The 22689-nt window shown below is 46.0% G+C and overlaps 1 protein-coding gene across 1 annotated transcript in view; it reads right to left on the bottom strand.

Annotated features, from left to right (window-relative positions):
- CYP7B1 (cytochrome P450 family 7 subfamily B member 1) overlaps positions 1-22689 on the bottom strand; it is an 895968-nt gene that overhangs the window by 399969 nt on the left and 473310 nt on the right. The window contains exon 2 of the mRNA XM_078687242.1: positions 2699-2838. Within this exon, the coding sequence (XP_078543368.1) occupies positions 2699-2838 (140 nt within the window). The remainder of the gene's footprint in view (positions 1-2698; positions 2839-22689) is intronic.

Raw genomic sequence — 22689 nt, 5'->3', positions numbered from 1 at the left:
GACTAGGAAAGCGTGCAAAATGTGAACAGGTAATAAAATAACCCTTTATAAGGCTTCCTAGGGAAGAGGGATCTAGACCACTTTGAACACTAGATCAGCCGAGGTAATTAATCAAAACCGATAGGGTTTTGAGGGAGGAAAAATGTGGCCAACACTGGATTAATAGTGGGGTAGAACTGATAATATGCAAATGGGTAAGATATAATGTACCGAGGAATATGATCCTTGGCAACCTATTGTGAAGCACTCATGAATGACTGAGACTACCGTAGGGGAAATATGAACATGAAAATGCTGATGTATTATGACATGATGTATAATTAGGATGATTGTAATAGAATTATCAATTGTAAAAGAGGTTTTGTAGAATGCAATACATACAAGACACTGATGGCAATATGTTTATCCGCAGGAGAATTATACTGACGGCAACCAACCAGTGCCATGTGTAGGAGAGACTCATTAATATAGTCTTGAAAAAGATGGAAATGTATCGGTAGAAACCATCGAAACGCATCGACGCTCCTCTGCACGATCAAGAGATCAAGAGATCAAACAAACCTAGCCTGTAGACATAGAATTATATATGTCTAGGATTGTGTTTATGCCAAAAATCTCAAAAACGTGCAATAGTTATAGACAAGTTTACGTCTTTGTATGTCTCTCCTCCTTTCTTTATATCTTTCAGCTTGATATAATATGTATGAACTGTGGGTCTTTTTAGCAATTTGTTTTTAATGTTTTGGTGTAGGAGTAACATGTAATTCGTGAATGTGTTCATGAAATTTTAACATATGTGTGTAATGATTTGTTTTTAACATTAGATTGTACTTGAATGAATTTTTTTTTTTTAAATAAAACAAATGAACTACATTTTTGTTGCATAAGTGCATGAGATAAGAAGGATCCCCCTGGGGATCGAGTGGGCCTATTTGGTAGTTTGAGACAAATATTTAGGTTTGTCCTATGTTAGAACGGTTTGCCAAGGGAAAAGACTTTCTTCACCACGCCAATAGTGCCAGGTCTAACACATATATATATGCATTTGGTAATGTTGTCAATAATTATTACACAGAAAATTTCAACTTCAAGTATGGCCTACTGCCACTGTTACAGAAAGTAGCAATTACATTAATTCTAAAAATCATTAAAATAAAATTGTCCTTGAACACACATGTTCTTTATACTGTTAAGCACTTATACTGAAAATGTCAGGCTTCTAGTACTTTTAGTTTAAGAATTGCCCCAAAGTCAAATATTTTAGGACACTCTGCAATGAAGTCAATAGCAATGCTAGGTTATCATCAAATGTTATGATATCTCTTGTTAATAATATAAGGAAATCTGTTACTTAAACATCTTAAATTCACTTTTTGATTATTTCCACTGTTTCTACCTACATCAAGCACACTTTTACGGTGCTGGTACATCAATTTTCTCTGTTTCTATGTCGTTTTCTAGACGTGTTCAAAGTGCACATGTACTTTTATTTTATTGATTCCGTTTTAAGTGTTGTGTAAAGCAAGATCAACTTTTACGCTGCATCACTGGCATTAGGTCCAACTAACTGTACACTTGTTAATATGCTCTTTCCAAATAGAACCAGATATTTTAAAGTTTCAACATACTATTACAAACAAATATATTTAATTAAGTCAAAACATTTACTTACTTGTGTGGTGTTGATGGACAACAATTAAGCAGGGTCTCATGTAACCACAAATTCAGACATCAAATGAAATAAAGCTTCAGTTTTGGACCAGTTTGCTAACTGACAGAAATTAGCAGGTAGATCTGGGTTCTAGCCACATCCTTTAAACTGGTATTCTATAATCCAGAGAATGACCCCTAGCAGCTTTAGAAAAATGTTGATCTGCTTGGTGGCAAATGTAAATCCTATTTGAATAGCAATTCCCAAATAGGTTTAAGAGGGAGTTTGGGGTTCAAGTGCCAAACCTGATATCTTAATGTAAGGAATGCCAGGGGAAATCTCCTGACCACATCCTTGTTCTGGAGTCTCTGAATCAAGCTCTAGACCACGCCATAGTTTCCAAAGGCATTGAGAGTGCATGCAGAACGAGAACTGAAGCCTATTCTTTCTAAACCCTGTATGATAGCTCATCTGGAATGCAAAACTATTCCCATCTTGTTTTCTTGCTTGGATTTGAATTCCTAAAGGATGGGGTGCATGAGGGTGTATATTTCAATCACTGGTTATAGTCAATCGAGCACTGGTGGTTGATGATTTCAGAAATAAACAAATTTGACTATATGTTTGACGGGGTCATTAGCATGTGAGCCTTTTTTCCTTAGGAGAAGCTGACAACGATTGTGTTAATGTAGGTATACATGCAAGCCTCTGTGAACACTTCTTAAGGCAGGGATAGGCTAAAAATACACATCAGACAGGCAACAGTCTGTACACAAAGTTTTAGGTTAAGACAAGTATGATTGTTATCAAACCATGAACAGTCAATTGTTAGTTCCTCGAAAACGAGAAAGACCGCCTGTTTGTTTAATATTAGCTGTTAAAAATACATTCTCACAAAATAGATTGGCTTACTGTGTGTAGATATGACCACTGGAATTGTACTTTAATTCTTACTTAAGACAATGATGCAGAGCATGCCTGCACTTTCAGCTTTTTGAGCACATTTATAGTGTAGCAATGTTTAGACTTAAAGATATGCTGCCTTACCAAGGAGCTGTACCGTAAAGATATCGCCATGTTTCTTCTGCAGCGACTTCAGAAAATTTGAAGGATTTTTGCGAAATTGTAACGCGCAGCCAAGGTAAGGAATCCATCCAGTTTCTAATGGCGGCTCCCCAGCTCTCCTCCTAAAGGAACATTTGAAGAGATGGCACATTTGGTATTACATTATATTCACTTTTTACAACGAACGATAAAATGTTGAACCCATATAAATATTGAAATACACACAACCCGCAATAAAAGCCTTATCCATGGTTTTGAAGATTAAATCGTATCCCATCACTGGACTCAAGCCCTGCGGAGTTGTGATTAATAAACAAGATAGACGGCGGGATCTTATTGCCGAATGTGATGTTTTCACATTTTATTGGGGATTATAGACAGAATATAAATGATCAAGAGAAACTTGTATTTTCTTAAAATTCATCAGATATGAGGTCATTAAATGAGCCATAACAATAGCGTGGGCAATTACTCTCTGCTTGTTTGCATGTCTCACTCTCAGTGCCTCTGTTCTTGGCAGCCAGGCAATTTGCATGTCAACTTAAGCTGCAGGTTATGATAGGCAATTACAATAGACTCGGATAATTGGGATGCAGGAAACAAGAGATTGACGCCTTTTATTTATGTTAACCTTAAATATCTGTTTCATGTCATAGCACTTTGCAATACATGATCCAACACGAATATCTGTGTATGCATCAAAACATGTGCACTGTATATAAATATTTATGTTGAACTTGATCACAGGTGATAATATATTTAAGAAAGAACAAAGCATTCTAGGGAAATTCAATATGCATTTTGCCACAAATTGCATTATTTTAAAGACTTGCCCTTGACATACATTTTGACAGAAAAGTTATTTCTTTGAGAATGGCGTTTTTTTACAGAATTGGAGAGGGCTTCAAAGGTTCAGTAGAAGATGTCATTATAGAGATTTTTAAAACACCTCCAGTTCAATGTTACGGCACTTCAGGGACAGTTACAGAATACAGTGTGGATATGTGTTTACTTTGGGCCCAAAACAATTCTTAATATCCTATATTTAAACGGCGTTTGAAGGATTTGGATCAGGCTCCGTGGCTCATAATTGGGGATAGGATAAAGAGTAGTCAAATGTACTGTGTGAGAGTGAAAATTAAATTACACCTCTGAATGCTCAGGAATGCAGCATTACCCCCAGGTCCCTTATGTCCTCGTCCCAATCATTACTATGTGGAGATATCCAACTCCCGACAGAAAAAAAGGATCAGAAGAATGCTGGGACACTAACCCCCCCCCTCCCATCAGGAGTACATAAGGGGTACTTACCCAGCATTCCGCCTGTTCTTTTTTTCTGTCTATCGACAGAATGGTCTTGGATGCTGGTGCTGCTCCTGCTGGGCTGGGGTGGCGTGCGCTTCTTCTCTCCTCCCCCCGCCCGTCTGCCTGGCTTCGCGGGCGGGGTTTTTTGTGTTGGTCTGCCTCCCGGCCTGCCGGGCTTGCTGGTAGGCAGGGCTGTTCCTGGCTGAAAATCCTGGTTACCGGCCCTTTGAGGCTGGTGTGCCGCCTCCCGGTTACGTCCAGGTCACTGAGCTTGTCTTTCTGTGGCCTGGCCGGTTGGAAGACGTGCTGCGCTCGTTGTCCCGTGGATATCCGGAGCCCGATGTTGGAGTGGGGGCCTTGTTCCTGTTGGTGTTCTGGCCCCCGCTCCAGGTAAGTCCTGCATAGCGGTGTTTTGTTCTCTCCCAGACATGTTCCTGGTTGCCTGTCAGAGCTCATCCTTCGTCATGCTGCCTGCCTCACTTTCCTTCCCTTGCAGCTCCGACATGAGTGCCTCTGCCTCCAGCGCTGCCTCTGCCAGGTGTTCGGGCCCCTGTGCATCGCTCCCCTCCTGGCCTTGCCTTTGTAATGCCTCATTACGATCTATGCATGGCAATAGTCTGGGGATGCCGGGGATTGGACCCGGGGCCTCATGCTTGTCTTTCTTGCACTCTGGATGCTTTTGGCTGTTACAGCCATTTTTGATGCTCTCCGGGCATTTTGGCTTGGTCTCCCCATGCCTCGTGATGTGGGGTGTCTCCATCTGTACGCCTTTGAGTCATTGACGGTTTCACTCCTGTTCTCTTTCTGAACTTGGTCTGCTGTCACCCTTTCTGTGGGGGGCTGCGTCACTGGTGCTGCACGATGTTCCTGTTTGGTGTGGGCCTGCACCAAGGCTGTTCTTTTAGCTGCCTCCTGTACAGCTTGACTGACGCTGTGTTTCCAGTGGCACCATTTGGTGTTGTGCTTCGTGATGCTGCCGGATTTTGGGGCCTGGAGTCCCATGTTTGCTATCCCGGTCATTGCTCTTGCATCTGGATTGTGTGGTTCTGGGCTCTTCGCTTGGTCTCTCATGTTTCTACCTTGCGGTGTGGTGTGCTATGTATTTGGGTGTTCCCTGAGTTATGTACATCCTCTTGTGGCATGCAGTGCTGCGGCTTGGTGACCTGCGCTCACGCCTTTGCACCTGGGCACACTTGTGTGCTTGTGTCTGCCATGTGTTCTGGCCTGGTGGGATGCGCTTTCAGCGCTTGCTCCCATGGTTCACCGCTTGGGTTTACAGGTCTAAGCTTGGTCTCCCGGGTGGCGTGCTGCTCTCCGTTTCTTTCTGTGTGGCATGCTTTGCTTCTCCTGCACTTTTGGTGTTGGGGAATCTGTTGATGTTGCCATGGACGGGCGCTGTTTTTGCTTCCTGTTCCTTCGACTGCTGCCTTTTCCTCAAATCCCTTGCTCATTGCACCATCAGGATTCAAGCAAGCCGGGCCGAAGACGGCTGAAATGCCAGAAACCGGTCCCCGGAAGCTTGTTTCCTTCCCAGTGTAAGAATTGGCTTTTGTAGTCTGGTCTGCCCTGTTCCCATGATGCACTGGGCCAGGAACAGACTAATTTGCATACAGCCAGGTTCTGAAACTGGGATGGTGCAATGAGCTAAAAAACAGTGTTGGATCTAGTCCTGATCTCTTGACTGGGTGAGAGTATTCTGCTTAATTCAGAGACTCTGTCCATCACCACCCCTTGTTGCAAATTATTTTGTCCACCCTAAGCATGGAAGGGTATACTCAGATGTGAGTCCCTTGCTCATTGCACCATCAGGATTCAAGCAAGCCGGGCCGAAGACGGCTGAAATGCCAGAAACCGGTCCCCGGAAGCTTGTTTCCTTCCCAGTGTAAGAATTGGCTTTTGTAGTCTGGTCTGCCCTGTTCCCATGATGCACTGGGCCAGGGACAGACTAATTTGCATACAGCCAGGTTCTGAAACTGGGATGGTGCAATGAGCTAAAAAACGGTGTTGGATCTAGCCCTGATCTCTTGACTGGGTGAGAGTATTCTGCTTAATTCAGAGACTCTGTCCATCACCACCCCTTGTTGTAAATTATTTTGTCCACCCTAAGCGTGGAAGGGTATACTCAGATGTGAGTCCCTTGCTCATTGCACCATCAGGATTCAAGCAAGCCGGGCCGAAGACGGCTGAAATGCCAGAAACCGGTCCCCGGAAGCTTGTTTCCTTCCCAGTGTAAGAATTGGCTTTTGTAGTCTGGTCCGCCCTGTTCCCATGATGCACTGGGCCAGGGACAGACTAATTTGCATACAGCCAGGTTCTGAAACTGGGATGGTGCAATGAGCTAAAAAACAGTGTTGGATCTAGCCCTGATCTCTTGACTGGGTGAGAGTATTCTGCTTAATTCAGAGACTCTGTCCATCACCACCCCTTGTTGTAAATTATTTTGTCCACCCTAAGCGTGGAAGGGTATACTCAGATGTGAGTCCCTTGCTCATTGCACCATCAGGATTCAAGTAAGCCGGGCCGAAGACGGCTGAAATGCCAGAAACCGGTCCCCGGAAGCTTGTTTCCTTCCCAGTGTAAGAATTGGCTTTTGTAGTCTAGTCTGCCCTGTTCCCATGATGCACTGGGCCAGGGACAGACTAATTTGCATACAGCCAGGTTCTGAAACTGGGATGGTGCAATGAGCTAAAAAACGGTGTTGGATCTAGCCCTGATCTCTTGACTGGGTGAGAGTATTCTGCTTAATTCAGAGACTCTGTCCATCACCACCCCTTGTTGTAAATTATTTTGTCCACCCTAAGCGTGGAAGGGTATACTCAGATGTGAGTCCCTTGCTCATTGCACCATCAGGATTCAAGCAAGCCGAGCCGAAGACGGCTGAAATGCCAGAAACCGGTCCCCGGAAGCTTGTTTCCTTCCCAGTGTAAGAATTGGCTTTTGTAGTCTGGTCTGCCCTGTTCCCATGATGCACTGGGCCAGGGACAGACTAATTTGCATACAGCCAGGTTCTGAAACTGGGATGGTGCAATGAGCTAAAAAACGGTGTTGGATCTAGCCCTGATCTCTTGACTGGGTGAGAGTATTCTGCTTAATTCAGAGACTCTGTCCATCACCACCCCTTGTTGTAAATTATTTTGTCCACCCTAAGCGTGGAAGGGTATACTCAGATGTGAGTCCCTTGCTCATTGCACCATCAGGATTCAAGCAAGCCGGGTCGAAGACGGCTGAAATGCCAGAAACCGGTCCCCGGAAGCTTGTTTCCTTCCCAGTGTAAGAATTGGCTTTTGTAGTCTGGTCTGCCCTGTTCCCATGATGCACTGGGCCAGGGACAGACTAATTTGCATACAGCCAGGTTCTGAAACTGGGATGGTGCAATGAGCTAAAAAATGGTGTTGGATCTAGCCCTGATCTCTTGACTGGGTGAGAGTATTCTGCTTAATTCAGAGACTCTGTCCATCACCACCCCTTGTTGTAAATTATTTTGTCCACCCTAAGCGTGGAAGGGTATACTCAGATGTGAGTCCCTTGCTCATTGCACCATCAGGATTCAAGCAAGCCGGGCCGAAGACGGCTGAAATGCCAGAAACCGGTCCCCGGAAGCTTGTTTCCTTCCCAGTGTAAGAATTGGCTTTTGTAGTCTGGTCTGCCCTGTTCCCATGATGCACTGGGCCAGGGACAGACTAATTTGCATACAGCCAGGTTCTGAAACTGGGATGGTGCAATGAGCTAAAAAACGGTGTTGGATCTAGCCCTGATCTCTTGACTGGGTGAGAGTATTCTGCTTAATTCAGAGACTCTGTCCATCACCACCCCTTGTTGTAAATTATTTTGTCCACCCTAAGCGTGGAAGGGTATACTCAGATGTGAGTCCCTTGCTCATTGCACCATCAGGATTCAAGCAAGCTGGGCCGAAGACGGCTGAAATGCCAGAAACCGGTCCCCGGAAGCTTGTTTCCTTCCCAGTGTAAGAATTGGCTTTTGTAGTCTGGTCTGCCCTGTTCCCATGATGCACTGGGCCAGGGACAGACTAATTTGCATACAGCCAGGTTCTGAAACTGGGATGGTGCAATGAGCTAAAAAACGGTGTTGGATCTAGCCCTGATCTCTTGACTGGGTGAGAGTATTCTGCTTAATTCAGAGACTCTGTCCATCACCACCCCATGTTGTAAATTATTTTGTCCACCCTAAGCGTGGAAGGGTATACTCAGATGTGAGTCCCTTGCTCATTGCACCATCAGGATTCAAGCAAGCCGGGCCGAAGACGGCTGAAATGCCAGAAACCGGTCCCCGGAAGCTTGTTTCCTTCCCAGTGTAAGAATTGGCTTTTGTAGTCTGGTCTGCCCTGTTCCCATGATGCACTGGGCCAGGGACAGACTAATTTGCATACAGCCAGGTTCTGAAACTGGGATGGTGCAATGAGCTAAATAACGGTGTTGGATCTAGCCCTGATCTCTTGACTGGGTGAGAGTATTCTGCTTAATTCAGAGACTCTGTCCATCACCACCCCTTGTTGTAAATTATTTTGTCCACCCTAAGCGTGGAAGGGTATACTCAGATGTGAGTCCCTTGCTCATTGCACCATCAGGATTCAAGCAAGCCGGGCCGAAGACGGCTGAAATGCCAGAAACCGGTCCCCGGAAGCTTGTTTCCTTCCCAGTGTAAGAATTTGCTTTTGTAGTCTGGTCTGCCCTGTTCCCATGATGCACTGGGCCAGGGACAGACTAATTTGCATACAGCCAGGTTCTGAAACTGGGATGGTGCAATGAGCTAAAAAACGGTGTTGGATCTAGCCCTGATCTCTTGACTGGGTGAGAGTATTCTGCTTAATTCAGAGACTCTGTCCATCACCACCCCTTGTTGTAAATTATTTTTTTCCTCAAGTTTGGCAGGCTCATCCTGGAGGGACTGGGGCCCGTTGTTGGGTTCTACTCGGGGCCTGGGTTCTTCCTCCATTGTGCCACTGGCTCTGGCTCTGTTGCAGTTGTGTTTCTTGTTTTGTGTATTTGCACTGCATTCTTCTCCTTGGACTTGGGGACTGTGCTCTTTTCTTCTCGGCTCTGGCATTTCCTTTGTGGCCGCCATGGGCTGTCTTTCGGTGTTGGGGCCTTGTTCCTGGTGGTGTCCCGGCCTCCCCTCCGGGTTTGTGGGGGCTATAGCCTTCGTATTCCAGTGGGTGCTCTGCTTTTCCCCATTACGGGTTGGGGGGGAGGTGTGTGTTTGTGGCTATCTCTCCTCCTGTATGCTCCGGTCCTTCTCTGATATTTGTTGGGGATCCTTTTCTTTAAGGTTTTCTCAGCCCTGGCCTGGACTTGGCCTTCCCCATGTCTCTGGGGGGTGCTCTGGGCTCCGGTGCCTCTGTGGGTCTCTGCCCGTGGCTTCTTCTGGATGGTGTGGCTGTGGCTGCAGTGCCAGGTTGTTATCTCGGTCATCCTGCTGCTGTCTGCCTCTCTTGGTCCCTTTCCATGTTGCCTTTACCTGCGCTTCTGCGTGGTTCTTCCTGTCACGCTTGTTTGTGCTGCTTTTTACCCTGATTGTCTGCCAGCCCTGATGTTCGGGCTTGGTGCTGGAGCTCCTTGGCTGTGTCCTGGGCCTGGTTGTTGTGGTCCTGGCCTCCAAGGTTTTTGCCTGTGGCCTTTCCTCCCTGGGGATGGCTTCTCTCCTGGGTGGGGTTGCCCGCTTGGGTTTCTGGATGAGGTTGGTTTGCTATTTTTCTGCTTCCCCAGGCTACTGGTTCTTGACGGGCACTGTGGTGCTGGTCTGGCCTACTTTCGGGGTCTGTCTCCTGTGCCGGTGTGCTTGGGTTGCACTGGTCGATTCTCTCTGATCCTCACTGCTGCGTGGTGTTCTGGGCGCCTAGTCTGCTTTGGTGCCTTGGTGGATTTTGGCTTCCCCTGTGTTTGGCCTCTTGGCTGTTGGCTGTGCTTTTTCCATTGGCCTTTCCTTCCTCCTTCTTCTGGCCTCATCTGGTATCAGTGGTGCAGCTGGGTGGACGTTTTTGATGCCTGGGTGGATTCCCAAGGTGATGTTGGCCTCCGCCGGGTCTCTTCTGGCCTGCAGTGTTCTTCTCTGGCTTGGCTTGCTGAGGAGAAGGGGGGGGGTGTTGTCCCTGCCCTTTCTGATGGTTATTTTTGTCGGAGTTGCGCCTCAGCTTTTCCCTGTACTCATGTTGTTCTGAGGGCCGTGTTTCGGTCGCTACTGGTCTGCAGGCTTGCTTCTGCTTGTCCTTCGGCGTTAACTTCTTGTGGTTGTCTGTTTCCTTTGGCCTTCCTCCCTGTTGGCTCCTGTTCTTGGCTGGTCTTTCTGTTTGGCACGACCTGCTCGGGGTTGCCTGGTTACACTCTTTCTGCAGTCCTGGTCTGCCTGATGGGGCTGTGTTGGAGGTTTGTTGGGTGGTCGCTCTGCTGTCGGGTTCCGATCCTTGCGGGTGTGGTGTGTTCCTGTCGTTGTGGCCTCTTGGTTCTGGCTATGCCTGTTTGGGTCTGTCACCCACTCCTATTTTCCCTGCTTGCCTCCTCTTGGGTTCCGTTTGGGCGACGCCGGGGCTGTTTGCTCTCTGGCCTGTGCTCCGCTGGGGCCTTCCCTTCTTTGGCCTTCTCCCGGTTTTGGGTTGTGCCTTCGTGTCCTTCTGTTCATGCGGGTTGCTTGTCTTCGGCTTTGGCTTCCCGGCTGTGTCCTCGGTTGCCGTTTTGTGCCCTGGTGGTTCGTCCCCTGCGCGTGCCCTGCCTTGGGTCGTGCTGGGCTTCGGGGTTTGGTTTGCTTGTGCGTTCCTCCCTGGCTTCTATTTGCTTCTATGATCCCTCTCTCCTGGTGGGTTGGGGTTCCATGCTGTGTTGTTTGGGCTTGCCCGCTCCTTTGGGTCCTCTGGGGGTTGTTGGCCCTCATTCTCGCTGGCTTCTGTGTTTTTGCCCCGGCCTTCTGCTTGGGCTGTTTGGGGTTGTCTCTGGTTGGGCTTGGCTGTGGTTAATGTTGGCTCCCTTTGGGTTCCCTTGCTATGGTCTTGGGTTCTCTGGGTTGTTTGTCCGTCTGGTTCCACTCCTTCTCTGGTGTTCGGGGTGTGCGTTCTTCGGGCTGTTGCTTCCTGCTCCGGTTTGACTGGAGCTGTGTTCTGGGGTTCCTGTGGTTTATCCTGTTCCCTTTTCCTCTTTGTTTTTCCAGGTCTTTTTGTCCTGGTTGGTTGCCCTTGTTGGTTCTTGCTGCTCGGGTTTCCTGGAGGTGCTGGTTCCCTTGGTGCCTTGTTTCCTCGTCTTTTAGGGCCTGGTGGGTTGGCTTCCGGGGCTTGTTCTTCCTTCCCCGGTGTGTTGGTTTTCCCTCTTTCCCTGCCCGTGGGCTCTGTCTCGCCTTCCGGGCTGGGTATCGGTGGACTGTCGGCTGTTGCTGGCCCTTTTCTTTCAGGCCTGCAGCTCTTTTGTGTGGTTCCGGGGGTTTGTCCTCTGGTCTCTCTGGGGTCAGGTCGTTTGCTTCCCTTCTCTTCTGGTTTGGTCCTGCCCTTGGTGGGCTTCTCGGCCCTTTTTTTCCCGGGGACGACTTTGGTTGTTGTTGGTTGGGGCTTTGCGTTCCTCTGGCCCTCTTGTCCACTGGGTGTTTCTTTTCATACCGGGCCTTTCATACCGGGCCTGGGTTTGGCTGGCATAGGTTCTCAGTGCCTGGGTTTGGCTCCTGTTGCCCAGTTCTGACTTGCTGGCCTGGTCGCTCTAGGCATTTTTCTTTGAGTGGCCTCCTCACTGTTGTTTTCTTCTTGCCTCGGTTGGCTTGTGTGTCCATGCTCTCCCCTTCTCTGGTTGGCTGTGGGGAATTCCTGCAGTGGGCTGGTTGACCTCTGTGGTTGTCGGTCTTGTCGTCTGGATGTTCTCCCATTGTTTTGTTGGGTGCGTCCAGGATTGGTGCGGCTCCCTCTTGTTGGGGGCTCTGCCTGGGGTTTCGCCAGTTCTGCCTTTTGCTTCCTGCAGTTGCTGCCTTGGTGTGATTTCCTGGGCTGGCCTTAGTTTTGTTTGGGAAGGCCGGCTTTTCTGCTTTGGTATTCTCCACATAGTAATGAATGGGACGAGGACATAAGGATCCTGGGGGTAATGCTCTGTTACTTACCGGTAATCTTCATTACTCCGGGTGCTGTTGTCCTCATCCCATTCATACACCCCGCACTCCCTCCCGGAAGGCAGGCCTTCCTGTTTTGCGGTACAAAAGGGGGTGGTGATGGACGGAGCATCTGAACCAATCAAACACTCACACCCAGTCAAAAGATCAGGGTTTAATCCATCACCGTTCTTTAGCCCTCTCTGCCACCCCAGTTCAGACATGGCTATATGCAAATCAGTCTGACCCTGTGCCTCATGGGAACAGTCCAGCCCGAACTGCCAAGCCATGCCTTCCCTGGACCGGAAACAAGCTTCCGAGGACCGGTTTTTGGCATTGCAGCCGTCTTCAGCCCGGCTTGCTTGAATCCAGTGGCAAAGTGAGCAAGGGACTCACGTCTGAGCATACCCTGCCACACTTATGGCGGCCAAAAGCGGTACAAAAGGGGGTGGTGATGGACGGAGCATCTGAACCAATCAAACACTCACACCCAGTCAAAAGATCAGGTTTTAATCCATCACCGTTCTTTAGCCCACTCTGCCACCCCAGTTCAGACATGGCTATATGCAAATCAGTCTGACCCTGTGCCTCATGGGAACAGTCCAGCCCGAACTGCCAAGCCATGCCTTCCCTGGACCGGAAACAAGCTTCTGAGGACCGGTTTCTGGCATTGCAGCCATCTTCAGCCCGGCTTGCTTGAATCCAGTGGCAACGTGAGCAAGGGACTCACGTCTGAGCATACCCTGCCACACTTATCGCGGCCAAAAGCGGCTTGGCAGTTCGGGCTGGACTGTTCCCATGAGGCACAGGGTCAGACTGATTTGCATATAGCCATGTCTGAACTGGGGTGGCATAGTGGGCTAAAGAACAGTGATGGATTAAACCCAGATCTTTTGACTGGGTGTGAGTGTTTGATTGGTTCAGATGCTCCGTCCATCACCACCCCCTTTTGTACCGCATTGGCCGCCATTAGTGTGGCAGGGTATGCTCAGACGTGAGTCCCTTGCTCACTTTGCCACTGGATTCAAGCAAGCCGGGCTGAAGACGGCTGTAATGCCAGAAACAGGTCCTCGGAAGCTTGTTTCCCGTCCAGGGAAGGCATGGCTTGGCAGTTCAGGCTGGACTGTTCCCATGAGGCACAGGGTCAGACTGATTTGCATATAGCCATGTCTAACTGGGGTGGCAGAGTGGGCTAAAGAACGGTGATGGATCAAACCCAGATCTTTTGACTGGGTGTGAGTGTTTGATTGGTTCAGATGCTCCGTCCATCACCACCCCCTTTTGTACCGCATTGGCCGCCATAAGTGTGGCAGGGTATGCTCAGACGTGCGTCCCTTGCTCACTTTGCCACTGGATTCAAGCAATCCGGGCTGAAGGCGGCTGTAATGCCAGAAACCGGTCCTCGGAAGCTTGTTTCCGGTCCAGGGAAGGCATGGCTTGGCAGTTCGGGCTGGACTGTTCCCATGAGGCACAGGGTCAGACTGATTTGCATATAGCTATGTCTGAACTGGGGTGGCAGAGTGGGCTAAAGAACAGTGATGGATCAAACCCAGATCTTTTGACTGGGTGTGAGTGTTTGATTGGTTCAGATGCTCCGTCCATCACTACCCCCTTTTGTACCGCATTGGCCGCCATAAGTGTGGCAGGGTATGCTCAGACGTGAGTCCCTTGCTCACTTTGCCACTGGATTCAAGCAAGCCGGGCTGAAGACGGCTGTAATGCCAGAAACCGGTCCTCGGAAGCTTGTTTCCGGTCCAGGGAAGGCATGGCTTGGCAGTTCGGGCTGGACTGTTCCCATGAGGCACAGGGTCAGACTGATTTGCATTTAGCCATGTCTGAACTGGGGTGGCAGAGTGGGCTAAAGAACGGTGATGGATCAAACCCAGATCTTTTGACTGGGTGTGAGTGTTTGATTGGTTCAGATGCTCCGTCCATCACCACCCCCTTTTGTACCGCAATGGCCTTCCTGTTTTGGGCTTGGTTGTTCAGGCGGAATGCTGGGTAAGTACCCCTTATGTACTCCCAATGGGAGGGGCAGGTTAGTGTCCCAGTATTCTTCTGATCCTTTTTTTCTGTCGGGAGATGGATATCTTCACATAGTAATGAATGGGACGAGGACAATGGGACCCGGAGTAATGAAGATTACCGGTAAGTAATAGAGCATCCCCTTGGTCTCCGGGAGCAACACCACAGCATGTTCACAATATCAGACTCACAATTGGATAAAGATAGGTGTCTTCGATCCAATTACATGTATCAGTTTCACACTACTCCTCACCAAGAATGGTATTGTTTCAATGAAACAACTTTGTGTGCTATGTTATGCTAAGCATGCTATGAAATTGGAAACAAGAGTACAGGACAGGCACAAGGGCTGTGTATAGCCTACGTACTTGCTTAGCGTGACCACATAGTGGAACAGCATGATCACTGTATGTGGACAGTGTCCACAGTACAGGCGCGAAGACCCATCTGTGCGCATAGGGGAGTGACACAGGTTGCTACTGCCAGGCTTCAAACAGGAGCGCCCTTCACCACGGGCCCTAGTTAAAGAGTGTCTGGTCAAAAACAGCCCAGTGCAGGACAAAAAGAGTCTCAGACAGGTCAAGGAAGAGATTCAAGAGAAGGTGTGGGAGGGAGGAGGGACCAACAGGGCGAAATAGGATGGAGAATGGGCAGTGGCGTAGCGAGTGTTATGGGTGCGAGTGCAAGGAAGGAAAAGACCCCCTTGGCTGCTGTCTGAACTGTGAAACACAGCAATGAGCAGGGTTCAGTGGACCCTCAGGGCTCTGGGCCCCGGTGCCACTGCACCTGCTGTACCAATGGAAGTTACACCTCTGGAAATGGGAGTCTTCGGTACAAGGTGAGAGCAGGACTGACAACCGTAAACTGAGCTTTATGATGTAAATTGGGAGCCGGAAGGGAGAGAATGTAGACTACAGCAACAAGGGTGATAATAAAGCTTCAGTAAAGACCTGACAAAGGATATTTTAGAAAAGAGGTAAGAAACTAAGGGAAACTTCAGAAGGGGAAGTGGGAGATGAAGAGAGGGCTGCAGGAGTTGAGGAAAGTGGTAAATTAGGTGCAGGCGGAGAGGTGAAGTGGGCAAAGAGCTGCAGGTTGAGAGGTGAGAGTGAGAAGCAAAAAAGAAGAAAAGTTACAGTGGGACAATCGAGACGGTTGAGAATGTGTTCCAGGAAAACAAAGCTGCAAGAGGATACTTTCCAGGGGAAAAAAAATGTAAATGGCTGATATTGTTAGCAGCTTAGGCGTCAGTATAGACGGATCAGTTCACTTAGATTGCAATATAATGAAACAAATATGGGCACTCTCCTGGAAAAATACGCCCTTGAATTTTAATCCATACCGCAATTAATTTTTTTGCATGGTATCTGCTGATTTAATTGTAAGTATATGTGCAACATATTTAGGTGCTATTACTACACAAAAATAGACTGGTAAAATATCCATATTTCAGAGGGATCTGAGAAAATGGAAAATATTTCATGGTTCCCTGCGAAATATAGGTTTCATCACCATAATGACAGCCCCTAAACCATTTTACAAAACTCTACCATTCTTGGAGGTACTACGATTATGCAGCAAAGTTATCGAAATTATGTGATATGGTCATATGAATTATACAGTAAAAAAGTTAAATAATGCAACACATTCAATGGCAGTATTATTTTCAGACATTTGAGCTAGAATTAACATTTTTGGTGATATCTGCAAATTCTGCAATAAAATATGTAGCAAATGCTATACATCTTTAGGTGAGGCTGAAAAGCAATAGGAAATGTGTAAGGAGGTTGGCACACTTTGGAAAAAAACATGTACTCCTGGGAGTATAATAATCTCAGAACGGCCAGGCGACATCTTAAACCTTGGGAACAGGTGATTTCAGGCCAGGCTGTTGCTTTTACCAAAAAGCCTGAGAGAAGAACAGGAGAGGGCCCGAATTCCCAATTCAACACAAGGTACGGTAAGGTATGACATGGTCTCTAGGAACAGGGGCCAGTGTTCAAGAACCATCTGTGGGCAAGGTAGGTCCTCAAGAGAAACAGTTACTTGTCCTGATGAAGGCTTATACAGCTATATTCATCAAGCCGAAAACGGCTCGCAAAGGGCCAGATTCTGAGAATATGGCCCTTTGCGAGTGCAATTTTTGCATTTGGGAGTCATCATCCCAAATGCAAAAATCGCTAATTGCGAAATCGCATATTTGCGAGGCATTGCATTTAAGGAATCTCTATTTGAGATTCCTAAAATGCAATTCATTAACCATTTTCCATTAGCGAATTCGCTATTCCTGGCCGCTATTTACCACGAAGTCAGACTTCGTGGTAAATAGCGAAAACTCAGAAAAATGCACTTTAGTGCATTTTTCTGAGTGGTATGTTACACATACACATGTCCTTTGGACATGTGTGTGCGCAACATCTGGCTACATTTGCTTTTCAGGGGTGCTACAGGGTGTCCTTTGGACACCCCTGGCACCCTTGAAATCGCATCCTTATTTGCGATTAGCAAATTGCTAATCGCAAAGGCCCATAGGAATGAATGGTGAGTTATTCCTTATTTGCGATTAGCAATTTGCTAATCGCAAATAAGGAAGATGTAGGAATCGTAATATTTTTTGCAATTCCTACATGAATCCCGTTTTGCAAGTCCTTAATAGCGATTCCATATGAATCGCTATTCTATTACAGACTCGCAAACTGGACTTTGATGAATCTAGCTGTTAGTATCTATTGGGTCGAAATGCTGTCGACTTCCACTTTTTAAACCAAATTTCAATATGTTCATAGCAGTTTCATGATCTCTAAACATTCAATACGAAACTAGCACATTACTTTTATTTGCACTTTAGGTTTTTTTCTTGTCTCACACACTAATCTTTATATATGTTTAGTGTTTACCTTGTTTTGAGCATGGATACTTTTTGTGCTCATTTACGTGTCCCTGAGCTGCTCATTTTGCATATATAAAATGTATTTATTTAATTTATGCACCTTGCAATGTATATTTATTGTATTAAATGATGGCTCATAACTGCCTATGCAAAGTATGTGATTGCATTAATGACATGGCTTGTCCTTATAAGTAGCAAGGGCCTTATTTATGACGTTTTGTCGTAGGGCAGCGCCACAGGCCTTCCTGCTGCGCTGCTCTACGGAAAAAGAAAAGGGCCTGGAAAGCACCATATCTATCAGATACAGTGCATCCCTGTCTTTTTCCCCTGTGCCGGTGCACAATGGGCTGCGTTGCGCCAACGCAGGCACCTTCACAGCATAGTGCAAGTGTGCCTGCGTTGCGGGGATGATTATTTTTGTGCAGGAACAAAAACCTCCCAGCACAAAACAATCACAAGGGGCTTATCATCTTTCTATAGGTGCTGCATTCTGCAGCACACATAGAAAAAGGAAAAACTAGGAGAAATAAAAATATGTCTCCTCGTTGTGCCTCCCTTACGCCTCCCCTCGGAAGACCCAAGTTTTTGGAGCAGCCTCAGATTTACGATTTCTCGTAAATCTGGGGCTTTGTCAAAAAGCTATGGATGTTGCAGGGAACGCCCCCAGCAACACCCATTGCATGCCCCTTTAGGGCAGAAAACTGTTAAAGGCAAAAATATTTACAAGGCAGCATTAAGCCAAAAAAGTGGCTTAGTGCTGTCTGCTAAATATGGAGTAGGCTCCTTCGCCACCGCAGCGTCACAAAAAGTGACGTTTCAGTGGTGCAAGGAGCCTCGTAATGAGGCCCCAGGTTTTTTGCAGGTTCGGGAACCACTGTTACATCATATTCAGATGACCCCAGGTCCCTGGCTGAACATTTGGATACGCCTTTGTATTTCATTACACAGCAGCACAATCTGCAAGTTGTAGACCATCTCTGGAGGACTTGTGAAAGGCACGTCACACAGTCAGTTTTCGCAACCAAACATCCTCTCAAACCTAAACTAATGCAACAAACCCTAATCTCTGCTCTCCACATGTCCTTTGAACTCTAGTTATTGACGCTCGTCTCGAGTGTGTTCCTCACACTGGTCTTAAATGCGTACTCTGACTGCGGGCTGTGGATGGCGTTCCCCACTCAAATCCTTATGGCACAGACAATAGCTGCAGGGTATATATAGTCTTCATTCACTAAATCTTTTCTGCAAATACAGCTTGTACTGGCAGGCAATTGTCTATGTTTGGGAGGCCCTTGTGAATAACTCAAACTATGACTTTTAACATCTTTACATCTACAGCTGAGGATGGATTATTCAGAATAAAACACAAATAAATGCTTGTGAAGTGTATCACGCTGGACATACAATAGCCTAGGGTGCTGAACATATGTTCATTCAAATGGAAGAGCACAGAAGTTAGTGTGGTCAATGTACTCTGTTAAAATGAGCAGTGAAAAGCATGGTTAACCATGGTCTTCCATAGCTAGCCATTTGTAAACCATAGATAGTATGCTTAGTGCATGAACATAAGCCAGGTTAGGTAACGTTTACAGTAGAAGGCACAAGCATTTCATCCGATGGAAATAAAAGGACTATTAGCTTTTGCATTGAAACTAACTGGGAAGTATGGGCCAGATGTATCAACATTGCATTTTGCGAGTCCATAAAAGCAAATTTTACTGATTCACTATTATGGGCTCGCAAAATGCAATGTATGTAGGTTTTCCAAAATAAATTGCGATTCCTACCCATTCCTTATTTGCGACTTGCAAATTGTGAGTCACAAATAAGGAATGGCTTCCCATTCATTCCTATGGGCCTCCTTCCCATTCATTCCTATGGGCCTAGAGGCCCATTGGAATGAATGGGAATTGCATGGGAATGGGAATTGCATGCGCAATTTGCAAGTACCAAATAAGTATTTGCAAATTGTGCATGCAATTTCAAGGGTGCAAGGGCGCCAAATGGACACCCTGTTGCACCCCTGAAATATGCATGTGTGCACATGTGGCACACATTCATGCCCTAAGGGCATGTATGTACACCACATGGCACCTAGAAAAATGCAAAAAAGTGAATTTTTCTTTGAATTTGCATATTACCACCGACTTGACTTGGTGGTAATTTGCGAATCCTTAAAGCCAGGTCACACATTTTTTTTGCTTTCTGCATTTCATTTAAGGAATCGCAAATTGTAATTCCTTAAATGCATTCGCAAAATAGGGAATCACAATTTTTGCGATTCCCTATTTTGGGAATGTCTTTTGAGATGATACATCCCAAAAGGCTTTTTTCCATTCGCAAACAGGAAAAACTCTTGATACATCTGGCCCTATGTTATTTATTCAGAGTTTCAGTCGATGCAAAGTTCAGTTTTTCTCATGTTTGTAGCAGGGCAGAGCTTCCAGTGGGACCTGGCCAACACTCTTCTAATTTTAATACTTCTGATCTAAATACTCCAGCCATCAGTCACGTCACCATCATTGGGTGGTGGATCCTGTCATCAGTAACGTGAGCACCCATGCATAACACCTTAATGTATTTATGAAGAGCAAACCATACCTTCGAAAGCAACACAATCTACAACTATATACCTTTTCTTAAAATCAGCTATTTGACAATACATGAACTGTTGGTTAGGAGCACTTACAACAACTAAAAAATTCCACGTTTCTAACGTGCGGAGCATTTATACTTGGATCAAAAATGTTGGTAATCTCTCATTAAATGATTCCAACACAGTTTATTTCAAACAGAAAGATCAATTTGTAATTTTTCATTCTGGTTTCCGCCCTACTTTTTTTTCATCTGCAAGACATCATTTCTTCTCTTATGCAGCTGTTTCTTCGGCGGAATCTGATTTAAATCCGGTTACAGAACAAGTCTATTTTAGAAAGGATTAAAATAAATATTCAGAAATAACTCTGATGCTGCATCCCATCTGTGAAGGTGACTTATTCTACATTCAGAACAACTCATTTTGATTAATCACAAGATATTTACAAGCTCATATCTAATCGCTCATCAAGGGAATCGCATGCTTTACTACAACTAAACAAGGCACGGAATTTCAGGCTACGGAATTGTTTTTTCCCCGGTATCTGATGTAAAGCGGACCTAGCTCAAAGGAGCAATAGATGCTTTACAGAATTTATTTTAGTGTTACAGGGCATCTGAAAACATTTTCTTTGAAGCAAAAACGGCGTTAACGCGAGGCTCTGGATATAAGCCGCTATGCTGCATAGGGCTGAGGCCCCAGTTGAGATCAGAGCACAGAAGACAGCGTCCGAAGGAGGCGTTAATTTGTAATTAGGACAGATCTAGACAGCACAATGGGCGGAGTAACAGTTCTTCACGTGTATTTGCTAGGTCCCCAAACTTAAGAAGTTGCATACATTTCGCAAACTCACTTCCAACATGCCTTTTAAAGTTATTTCATAAAGAACCACATACAAATGTGGCATACTATTTTATTAGCATAATGGCTCTATATTTTTTTAAATAAAATCTGAATTAATATGAAAATATCCTAAGAAAGAAATCCCAGAAGTACATATATAGTTTCGTGCTTCAGATGCTCCCCTGGGGAAAACACTTGGGAGTTTGTGCGGCCCGTGACTGTACATTTCTGCATTTCATTAGCTGCATCTAATGATGTATTGAGTATATTTGTCAGTATTGGCTTGTTCTTCCTTAAATAAACCTGGAGATTAGTATGGCAGGTCTTAATACAGGGATGTGAACAGAGTAATGCACTGTGCAGTGAGACCCCAAGAGCTCAGACACAGAGGGGCACAAACAATGGCAATTATAAAGAGAACAATTGTGAAAGTGAAATCTGTGCAAGTGGAAAGTAAGGCAAAGGATCACTAATCGGAGATTACAGTGGAAGAATCTGACCTGGAAGAACAGGAGCCCACACCAGGCCTCCATGTTGTCATCTCAGGCCTCCATAATGAACCTCAACACTTTCACAATAGCTCCCCCCACATCCGCTACCAAGCGGCAACAGAGGATCAGCGGGTAGGCCTACTGCAGTCGATAGGTAACATTGTGACAAACATTTAGATGGGCTTCCTGTCATCCTCTAATTGAACACATCTCATTTCCCTTCCCTCCCCTTCAAGCCTCCCCCCTCCTCTCTGTCATTCGGTCACAAGCTGTAGGCTTCACGGCGTTTCCGCGGGGTAGAGCGGACACAGCTCAGAAATCCAGGGCAAAATTAACTTAATGCTCAGAGTCTCTGGCCTCACATCAGGGAGACATCTTCCTATTACAAGGACCTGCGAGTTGTAGGTTGCATCAGATATGTTTAGCTCAGCGGCACCAAGCGTAACACCCTTAAACTCCATGTCAGGGCTATGCGCGTTTCTGAGCGAAATATAGTGCTTGGTCCACTTAGAGCCCCAGTGGCCTGACAACAGGAATGTGTCTTCATCTCTTTTGAGCTTCTTGCGGGAGATGGAGGTCACCCCAGTGACTTATACCTGGCCGCACCGGCGCAGGGGACATAGTACAATAAATTGCATACCGTACCAAAATAAAATGCTTGGCTGCACAAACTTTGAGGGAGGTAATGCAGGTGAACTGGAATTTCTTGAACTGCTCTGAAATCTTGCATATCTCCGAGGGTCACATCATGCACTTGTTATTAATAGGGGATCATATTTTGCTTTTAGGATTGCCAACATTTGCATACAAAATACATCTTTCCTAATGCATATATTTCTTCTTCATACGGTTGAATGTGTCTCCAATATCAATCGTTAATCCTAAAATCTTCATACCAATTCTTGTTTATATATTCACAAATACATGCAAAAAGCGTTTTTTCCACAATAGGGCAAGAATACAGGTTTTTGAAAATAAAGATTGACAAATAGTACTTTTCTGTCCCATAATTTACAGCTATCTAAAGAAGACATCGAATTTATAGGTTATCATTCGTGGAAATCAAAAAAGAATACTGCTTTAGCACCTAAAATATGAACACTGTAGCTAAATATTAAGTATCATATACGGATATCGTGACAGTTTATGACATAAAAGGTCAATTTAGCTACGCATTATCATTTTCATTATGGAAACTTTCCATGCGTGTGATAAAATGCATTATCTGGCAGTTAAAGTGAGTGAAAGGGGATTACAATAAACAAATCCTCTCTGTCCACATGGGCAGTATAATGTGCCCCTAGGCCTAGGAGGAGTCAGACCATCCTGCAATCAGTGATGCCTGCATCCTCCCTGGGGTCTACAGAGTCCTCCCAGACGTCCCTCTCTTGTGCGTTTTCGGCAGAAACTCGGCTCTACCGCCTGCAAACACCGCTAACATTATCCAGTCCAGAAAATAGCTGGTATCTACTTATGCAGTGTTCCGGTCAGTGGAGTGGCACTGTAATCCAATGCCTCCCTATGCAAATGGGTCCAGGTGGTGGACCACAAAGTCTGTCTACACTGGTCAATATGCTTTGGGAGGCAAAGTTCTACTCAAAACTTAATGAGGGGATGTATTCCCCCCTGCTGTGTGAAACAGTTTTCAGAAAATTAGCAATAAGTCGTTTTATTAACACCCGGTGAAGCATTCCCTTTTGTGCTTTTTTTCTTATCCACTAGACAGGGATACTGGAATTATGTGACATGGGAA

Source organism: Lissotriton helveticus, chromosome 4_1 (genome assembly GCF_964261635.1).
Source record: "Lissotriton helveticus chromosome 4_1, aLisHel1.1, whole genome shotgun sequence".
NCBI lineage: Eukaryota > Metazoa > Chordata > Amphibia > Caudata > Salamandridae > Lissotriton > Lissotriton helveticus.
The sequence above is the reverse complement of the archived record's forward strand: the minus strand, read 5'-3'. Positions and strand labels throughout refer to the sequence as shown.